The 10176-nt window shown below is 44.3% G+C and overlaps 1 protein-coding gene across 3 annotated transcripts in view; it reads left to right on the top strand.

Moving 5' to 3' along the window:
• The first annotated feature begins 1412 nt into the window (after nt 1-1412).
• The window catches only part of ALKAL2 (ALK and LTK ligand 2), an 18772-nt gene continuing 10008 nt past the window's right edge, over nt 1413-10176 (top strand). Inside the window, exons 1-5 of one of the 3 annotated variants that reach the window (XM_080587334.1) lie at nt 1413-1567; nt 2134-2468; nt 4967-5020; nt 5129-5209; nt 7697-7762. In XM_080587334.1, the coding sequence (XP_080443460.1) occupies nt 1563-1567; nt 2134-2468; nt 4967-5020; nt 5129-5209; nt 7697-7761 (540 nt within the window). In that variant the 5' untranslated portion in view covers nt 1413-1562 and the 3' untranslated portion in view covers nt 7762. The other 2 variants (XM_080587335.1, XM_080587336.1) reach the window with 2 other exon arrangements.

Here is a 10176-nt window from a genome sequence, read left to right as displayed (position 1 = left end):
GTACTGAAAAGCCACAATGAGGTCTCCGCAGAGCCTTCTCCAGGCTGAACACCCCCAGCTCTCTCAGCCTTTCTTCACAGGAGAGGTGCTCCAGACCCTTGGTCACCTTCGTGGCCCTCCTCTGGACCCGCTCTAACAGCCCCACATCCTTCTCGTGCTGAAGGCGTAGAGCTGGCTCTCCAAACCTTCCTTTCAGCCCTGTACCTGCCTTTTCCCAACGAAGGAGACGAAGGACTCCTTGAAGCATAACAGCAGAACACCAGCCTGCGCACTACCTGCCCAGCTTTCCACCTCGCCTGCCTCCATTAGGTGACCCCAGCACACAACCAGAGTCAATATTTGGCATGACTCGGCGTGCAAACATAACCACGCCACGCCGTGCCAATGCCAAGCGCCGAACCGCTCTCCCGAGCGCCAAGGCAGCACAGCGCCCAGCCGAAGGCAGGCTCCTGCACTCCTTTCCAAGCCGCTCTTGCTCGGTCTTGCCTCTGGGTGTCTTAAGCACGCCGCGGACGGCGGCCACGGCCGGGACACGGCGCTGGGGGGGAGCCGGGGGCGGCCGGGGGGCTCCCCCCTCACGGCGGCGGGCTCCCGCCCCGCCGTTACGGCCGTTACGAGCCCCTCAGCGCCCGGTCCCTCAGGGCGGCCCCGCTCCCGCCCCGACCCCGTCTTGGAAAGCGCTCCCTCCGCGCCGTCCAACTTTATATTTGCCTTTATTTTCCTCCCCCGGCTGCCAAGGGAGAGGTTTATACACACAATCAGAGCAAATAGAAGGAGTTCAGCCGGATCGCGTTTCACCGGCAGCCCCCTTCCGAGGGGCTTAACGGGGGGGGGGGGGGGGGGGGGGGGAGAAGGAGCGAGCAGGGAGCGGCGGTGCCACGGCGGGACGGCTCCGGCTCCTACCGGGAGCTGCCTTCCTCCCTCCTTCTCCTCCTCCTCCACCTCCTCAGCCCACCCGGCTCTCCGGGGAGCGCTTCCAGGCAGCGCCGGTAGCCCCGGGAAGCCGCCGGGGGCTGCCCCTGCCAAGAAGAGGCGACGCGCACCGCCCGGACCCTCCCGCGGCCACCTCTCCGCCGCCTTCCCGCTCGGCGGCGGCCGAAAGCAGCCGTCCCCCGTTCCCTTCTCCGCCCCAACACCGCCCCTTCCCCGCCGCCGCCGGGGCCTCAGGTTCCCGGTAAACCGGGGCCGGGGACCTGCCCGGAGGGAGCCGCGCCAGGGCCATGAATATTTCAGCGCCTCCTCAGCGCGTTTCTAATTAAAGGCTGGGGCCCGGCGCTCCCCCCCCCGCTCCCCTTTCCCCGTCTGCCCTCCTCCCGCTCACACACACACACTTGGGACCGGCTCCTTACGTCGGAGCGAGGAGAGGAGCGACCGAGCCCGGCCCGAGGGAGGGACGGGGGGGACCGGGGAGGGAGGGGAGAGGAGGGGGGGGGGGGGGCTGTGCAGCAGCGACGCTCCCGAGGTTGCCAAGTGGACTTTTATTGTTTTCCACCCACTTCCAAGTCGATACTATCTGCCGTCTCATGTCCATCCTATAGCCTATATAAGCGGCTGCGCCGGCGATGGAGTAGGTGGCGGAGGGACGGGAGGGGGGCGGGCGGGCCGGCCGCCGACAACTCGGACTGTGCTGCTGCTGCTGCTCCTGCTCCTGCTCCCACTGCTCCTGCTCCTGCTCCTGCTGCTGCTCCAGCTCCTGCTCCTGCTGCTGCTCCTGCTGCTGCTGCCCGGGGAGAGTGGCCCCCGCGGGGAAGACAGCTCGCCTTGCGGCACGGAGAGCCAGGTAACCCGGCCAGCAAGGGGCCGGCCGCCTCCCTCCTCCTCCTCCTCCTGCTCCTTCCCCCCGTCCCGGAGCGCTGGCCCGGCAGGCAAAGTTGGCACGGGACAGAGAGGGGCGCCACGCGTGGGGCAGCCCTTGTGCGGCGGAGCCCCGCGGGGTGCGCCCGGCCAGGGTGGGAGCAAGGGGAAAACTTCGGGGAAAGTTGGACACCGCTCGGTTTGTCCCGGCTCGGCGGGGCTGCTCTGCCCCAGCAGACACCGAGCAGAGCTGGCTCGATGTCCCGGCCCCCCCGTGTTTCCCATTTCACCCCCTGTGTGCCTCCCCACCTGCAACCCACCCCCGTTTTTCTCTTGCAGCGGAATAGGAAGCCTCCCCCGCCGGCAGCGGATCGTTCCTTTTCATCTGCTCGCTCACCCTTTGGGTCAGGCTGCGATGAGCGGACTGAGGTCTCCTGGGCTGCTGGGGCTGGTGCTCTTAATGCTCTCGGCGGGATATTGCAAAGAGAAGAGCGACTCCGCAGATCTGAAGGACAGGCAAAGCCTCCTAAATCTTATCATGGAGATCATTCAGGAACTGAAAAGGTACCACCTGGAGAAGGACAGTGGAGTGCAGTACTTCTCCAAACACAACTATAACTTAGACCGAAGGGAAGTGGCAGACTACGGAGGGTACCAGGATGAGCAGAGAGTTGGTAAGTCACAGCCCCTGACTTGGGACAGCTTTCTCCTTCTGTAGGGTGCCTTGGGGAATCAGACATCACATCAGGTTACTAATTTTGTATCGAGGATCCACCGCCCAAAATACCTGCAGACACTCTCTGGTATCAGAAACTGACGCAGGCGGCAAATTTTGGAATAGAAAAACTCCATTCGCATCTCAGAGCCTTTTACTGTCTGGATAATGTACTCAGCTGAAAGTCTGACTTCCTGTGTGTTGGCTTTGAACAAAATCTATTAACAAGGGAAAGGAGTGAAATGGGCTGAGATCAAAGAAATAAGGGATGAAAATGCTCTTTCTCCTGGAAGTTTACCATTTTTTAAAATGTGCCTAGTTTAAGTGTTTCTTGGAAATGACCCTAGCGGTAATTCCCCTGCAGGACTCTACTATGCCCGTGCTCTTAGAGATACCGAGAAGTCTGTCCTAGAGCTCAGCTTCATTAAAACTTTTCACCCTGCTTATTAGTGCTGCTAATAATTATTCTGGAGGGTAGCACCGTTGAAAAATACTAGGGAACTGAAATAGAGCACTCCTCTGTCACCACACGAGCTATGCATGCTCCGAGTCACTCCTTCAGTCATCATTCTACTCATCTGTAACCTCCAGTGAAAGCCCCCATGTGTTTGTAAGATGCTCGGGGCTGGATGTTCAGAGCAGTCATACCAAGCCACGCAGTGATGGATAGCTACAGCTCACTTTCACAATGTGCCTCTGTGCATCCTGCTCGAAGTTGACTTGACTTCTCCTGCTGCCATGTCTCATTTAGTGATTCCTGTCACTCCCAAACCCCTGCAGCACTGCTGCCACTCCTCTTACCCCTCCCACTGAAGGGGACTTTCTGAATACTTTCCAGCAGATGCATACTCACCTTCTTCCAATCTGGCTTTCATTCTACTAGCGTGCTATTTGTTTTGCCTTTATTGATCTCATAAAGCTCCTTTGTACCTTTACTTCAGTTATTCATGTTCAAATATCCTCATGATTTGCATTTGTTGTTGATTGTCATGAAAATGTTACTTCCCCATCCAGATGATTAACGAATATACAGAGGAAGACAATTTTGTTCCATTTAAGCTCAGCACAGTGAGAACATTTTGTTTTGTAAATGTTGAAAAGTTAAAGAGGCCAGATGAAGCAGTGAACTCTAATCCGCACAACTCTAAATTTCAGCTAGAAACATTGGCATGGTTCTTGGCCATCCGACATCAGCACATTGGTGCAAAACATCTGGCTTGTATTCATCAGTTATCTATGTAAATATAAAACCACTTCAGAGCAGAATAGTTGGTACTAGTGTCATTGACTCCTAAGCAGAATTTTACATTTTATTCTTATAATGGAGTTATTCCCAGCAACTCTGAAAAGGAACTATTGCTTAAAGTTCTTCGTCTCAGTTTTGGCATCACTTTCCCAGTGAGCCTGTCCCCTGGGAAATTTCTGAGTGAAGCATGTGTGTTTTTAATGCTCTTCGTGACATAATTAGGTCAAATACCATAAGGTCAATTTTACTTAAACTGACTAAAGTTAGAAGTAAATGAAGAATGACTTTCGAGAAGTGTCTAACCTCACAAGTGAATCAGATCTGGATGGAAATGTTCTCTGCTTTATATCTGATAAGAGGTGCCAGGGGAATGAAAAAGGCTGCTCAGGCATTTATGGTCAAATAAATAAAGCACCATGTAGTGTATCATACACAATCAGCGCTAGGCTATCAGCATAGAGTTCGTAACAGAAAGCAATCAAAGATAGCTGTAAATCAGGAAGACACAGGGAAGGGTTAGGGCTAAAATGGATTTCAGTAAACCAGTTTCATTTTGCCATCTGCTGAACACAAAACGCGAGGTGGTAAACCACAAATATAGGGAGCCAGAAGAGAGCAATTTGCTTGGGATCATTTCCTGTGAATTTTATTTACTGCCAGAGGGAGAAGAAAAAAAAAGATTCCTGTAAGTAGATCAATCCAGTTTCACGATTACAGCAGGACAGTGCTTGTACAAACATACCTCTGACAAAAGAATGGATATGGTTGCGTAAGAGAATTAGAAGACAAGGCACAAAACCAAACTTGAATGTATCTTTGGATCTTTACCAGTAGTGGGAGGAGTCATTTCCAAGCAACTGTAAACTAAAACGTTGTAAAGAAATTAAACCTAGGTAAACGTGACAATGTAATTTATAGAGAGCTAAAATCTGATTCTTAGTTATCAGACTACGTCATTAATAACTGCACACCTAAGAGACACTTCTTGTTTCATCCGCACACTGTGTTTCATGGTGCATTTTACAGTGGCTTCATATGTAAAACAAGAGCTTGCAATTTGGCCTATTGTATGCAAATGAGTTCTGACCACTGTGCATCTGTCAGGAGGTAGCAGTGATGTCTGCTGGTCAGAATTTATTCCTTTTTCTCATGCTGTGCCTGGCAAGCACAGTTCCTACAGCAGAGTGACTATGCTTTTTTCTGTCCAACAGAAATAGTTCCCAGAGATCTGAGGATGAAAGACAAGTTTTTAAAGCACTTAACAGGTATGTCTTAACTTTGTGTTGGTATCCATTATGTCGCGTACATACCATAAGCTGTACTTTTTCCTGTAAGCTGCCCTGATTCTAAGTTATTTTTTCCTTCTATTTCAGGTCCACTCTACTTTAGCCCAAAATGTAGTAAACACTTTCATCGGCTTTATCACAATACAAGGGACTGCACCATCCCAGCATGTAAGTGCCAAAACCAAAGGCTAACTTTCATAAAACAACAGAAAACTCTGAAGTAGAGTAGCTCTGTGGGATACCAGTTGTGATACAATGTTAGAGTATATTTCTTGCAGTGCAGAGTCTGTAGTGCTCTGCAGCATGTTTGCTGAAACTGCATTAGCATAACAGTGAGGGAAATGGCAACACAATATTTTCACTGCAAACAGACTGCATAGAATGACTGTAAACACTGGTTACTTATTTATGCATGTGCCTTTTTTGTTCGAAATCAAAGGTGTTTGTTCTTCATAGGAACATGTGACTTCTTTCCCAAACCTATCATACTTAACTTACAGTGCTGTAAATTCAAAATAGGATCAGAAATTCAGTTGGGGCTATTTCCTGTTCATTACGTATGGAGAACATATAATAGCTGGCACAGGTTGTCCAGAGTGGCTGTGGAGTCTCCCTCCTTGGAGATCTCCATATGACTCTAGGACATGGTCCTGGGCAGCCTGCTCTGGATGGCCCTGCTTGAGCAGGGGTTGGACCCTGGGTTAGATTGCAAATCCATATTACGTTATCTCATCAGTGCTGGCAGCACAGACTGTTGTGGTTTTTTTTTTTGTTGTTTTTTTTTAATCTGAAATCGACATTTATCACTCAGGAGATGTGATTCTAGATTCATACCAAGGTGGACCTGTTGAGTAAGAAGATGCTATTTTGGTGCAGCTTTTCAGAATGGAAGCACACTTTATTTTACTTTTCTAAGGTCAACCAGTTGGGTCAGTAGCAGAGCTGGGAATAGAAACAGGAGTTCCTGATTCCAAGTTTCAAGTATTAATAAATATTTCAGCCAAATATATTTTAAAGGCATATTTGGTAAGACCTGCAGACTCTTCATATTCATAATTCTTCATATTAGGACTACCTTGGAAAGATAAAGATTTAGAGATAATGGCTAACCAGATCACGTTCAGTTTACATGGATGGTGATGGATTTGTTAATAAGAAGTGTGTTTTAAATAAGCACATGGGCATATTACCTTTTTCATAAGGATCACATCACAAACATCATTTGACTCAGCACTAACAAGTACTTCAACCTGTGAAGATAAGTTGGCCTCTAAGTCTGAATTAGCCTTGTCCTTCTGACAGCTGACATACCCACCAGCATAATGTCTGGATAATGGAGGATAATTTGTACAAATGGCAATTATAGCATACCTATGCTGTGAGTTAACAATTGTTAACATCGCACCTCTAGGAAACCTAAGACGTAGTTACCCATTAATGGAAATAATGCCTAAAAAAATAAACATCAGCCACTGGACTGGACTGACTAGCATCTTAAAGTAACTTTCTTCTACAAACATGAAGTAAAAAACCTCCTTTAATTCTACATGCACAGTATGATGTTACTTTTTGATAATACTTTTGATGATACTTTTTGATATCCTGACTTCCGTTTAAAGTTACTGTTTATTCTATGTTGTAATTCAAAGGCAAGACAATAAAGAAATTAAAAGCATCTGTGATGCTGCCACAAGGTGGGAGGAACAAGTACAAAAGTATTTTGTTGGCATATCTTCTTAGTAGCACAGTCACCTAACAGCTACTTTAGTCTCCTGCCTGTATGTGACCAACTTTCACATAATTTGCTTTACATTGGCCATGTTGGGGGGGGCAAAAAAACCAATTTGATTGATTTTGCAGATTTGCATTGGTTCTGTTCATCATTACACAGCTCCTTATTATTAATGCATCAAAATAAATAGATAAATAAATAAGGTACCTAAAACAAGAACTACCGACAATAGACCTACTGTGGAAAAAAAAAATTACCAGTTTCAAGATGGAGCTTGATACAGTTATGAATGAATTTATATTATGTGGTTGCTAATGGGCAACATTCCTATGAATATATAGAAAACACCAACAAATGCAGGTGATGTTATTCTACACTGATATAACACAATGTATACAACATGTTTCTATCAGAGACCTTATTTGTCTAGTTTTACAATTTTTCCAGGAAGAAAAGTTAATGTAAAATATTGCAACTCCCCAATAAGTTGACATACTTGCTCACTGATGGCTGGATTTCAAAGATGGATGAGCACTACTTATTCATCCTCTAGCATGGAAATACAACACTCACATATTTAGACCCCCACATGTAAGCACATACACAGATGGGTACATGTTTATACATACATACACTTGGAATGCTTACAAGCACATTCATGCTATTTATTTATAGATATTAAGCATGCAGAAATACCATGCATACAATTATGTGTGCCTTTAGACATAGCTCTCATTACGGAGTTTTTACACACTGCTTTTCTAAGTCTAAGGAACTGACTTCTATATTGTTGCAAACTAAGATGTTCATTTAACTTAATCATGACAATAATTTGCACATCTTTATCAATTTTGATTTTTAAAAGCAAAAGTTTTTTACTTTATTAATGTCTATATTTATGCTTTTTTTTTTTTTCCTGACAGACTACAAAAGATGTGCCAGGCTTCTTACTCGGTTGGCAGTAAGCCCAATGTGCATGGAAGGATAAGGTAAGCTTTTTGATAGTAATAATGACATTATACTGCATAGCAAAGCTGTGGATTTTGTTTCATACATGAAAACTCATAATAAAAATAGTTTTTTTGGCTAAGATATTCCTCTTTCAGAGTATTTGCAGTAACTGGCTTAATCTGGCAAATAGTGGCAATAAATAAAGGCTACCCCCTACTGGAAGTCATTATATAAAAGTCCATGTGCATCAGCTGTGAATTATTCATAGAATTATACAGTTACCAGCTAGTGAATTTGTTGTTATAGAACAAAAGACAACAGCTGTAGCTTATTTTTTCAAGAGTTGACTCAGTATACAATTGTTTATATTGGTAGTGGCAGCCCTTTTATGTGTGCAGCTGTAGATCTCTGGTGTACATTTCAGTGAAAGTTAATATACATGTAGCTATACACATGACAGCTTTATACATGCAGATAGGTTGCAGGTGCTTTTATGGTACTTAAAATGTATTAGTAGCATTGACAAACTAACTTTAAGCTGTCCAGATTTCTAGGGATTTTCATTGTGTACACTATGTCTACGTACACTTCTATGTATGGGTTATTCCCTCCCTTTTTGCTTAGATGTACCTCTAATTCTTAGTACTTTGAGAATCTCAACATGTACCAAAAAAAAAAAGTTCTTCCAAACGAACTGAATTTCTAGAAAACTGACACACAAGAATACAAAAGAACTAATTTAAATTCTGTCCTCAGCCTTTACCCGAGACAGAAATGTGACCTCTGACAAAGGGATAAGTAATAACCCATACAGACATTTCAATAACAAGTGCTATCAAAGGTATTTTAACTCTGTGACAAGATACACATCTTGTGGAGAAAAAAAAAAAAAAGCATTAAGGCTTAAGCATCTTAGTTGACTTTGTAAAGCACGGAAACTGTTTTGCATGGCATTCTCACAAGCAAGCTAGTGAGATGCGATCAAGATACATGCAAAAATGGTTGGAAAATATTGAAGTTATCAGTGCTTCAGTGTCAAACTGAAAAATTGTATTGAGCATAGTCAAGCAGCTACATTATGGGTATGGTATTGGTCAATACTTTAATTTGCATGGTAGAAGTCAGTATATTTATGGATGACAGTGGTGTAGGAGAGGCAACCATGAAGGAGTACATCACTGAAATTTAAAATAATCTTGGAAATGTAGCTGAATAGTCTAAAAACAGGATAAAACATAAGGGGAAAGCAGAATTACGAAGCCATGTAGGAGTAATATATATGCAGAAATATATGGCAAGTTGTGAAATGCTAGATAGATAGTTCTGTAGAAACTGCAGGAATTATGGTAGACTCATGTTTAGTTTGTGATCCACTATGTCACACTTGAAAAAAAGACAAACTGGAATTTATAAATAGAAACATTGTTTATAAAACGTGAAATAATCACTGTTGCTGGTAGAATACAGCATTTAATTGAGGACCCCACACTTGAAGACATATGGGTGTTTCTTGGTTGCTCTGAAGAAGAGCAAAATGGATGACTAAAGAAAACACAATTTACAAGAACTAAAAGGAATTAGGATTATTTAGTCTAAAGGACAGATGAGTATGGGAAAACACAACTGAGCTACTTGACTTCATAAAAGGTGGCCACAAGCCATTCTTTTTATCCAGTGTGGATAAATAAGATTTAATTTGTTTAAATTTGCAATGCGAGGATTCCAGACGTTAGAAAAGACTTTTCTAATGGCCAGGGCAGAGATCATATATTAAATCATTAGATACCATTCAGCATTCTGACTTTATCCTAAACTCCTCAACGTACTTTTAAGTATTTTCTGCAGGACTTCCTAAAATAGACCTAGACTAGCCCAGCTTCAAGTCAAAAAGTTTCTAAGGTCCACTGACTGTTACATTACTTGTTGTCATCAACTTAAATACGCAGCCATTGAGAGGAATCTTTTATTCATACATCTTGTGTTCAGGGATGGAATCATGGAAACAACTGCAGTAAGACAAATAAAAGCTAGTAAATAAGTAAATCCTCTGATCTAACTAAGAGGAATTCCAGGATTTAACCTTTCAATTCAAAGAAAGCAAGGAATGAATTTGATAATGATATTCACCTGTGAAAGGTAGGTGAGTAGTGTATTACCAATACTAATACATCAGAGTAGGGAGATCTTTTCTCTCTTTCCTTTGAAAATTTTATCTATCATTGCACCTTATCACAAAAGCACAAACTTGTAAATATGAAGGAACAGTGACTAAAGTAGTTCTCATCTCAAGCTGGTAGTCTATTAAAAAAAAAAAATCCATCTTATTTTGCCAAAGAACTCCTTTACTCAACTAACTGGCATGTCTGAAGGTCTCCACAAGCCAAAGGTCCAAACCATTAACAGTATCAGCACTCTTAAGCAACGTTTACTAAAAGAATAGCCTTTCCTCCTA

Source organism: Anser brachyrhynchus, assembly GCF_964034855.1.
Source record: "Anser brachyrhynchus genome assembly, chromosome: 3".
Taxonomy (NCBI): Eukaryota; Metazoa; Chordata; class Aves; order Anseriformes; family Anatidae; genus Anser; species Anser brachyrhynchus.
The sequence above is the reverse complement of the archived record's forward strand: the minus strand, read 5'-3'. Positions and strand labels throughout refer to the sequence as shown.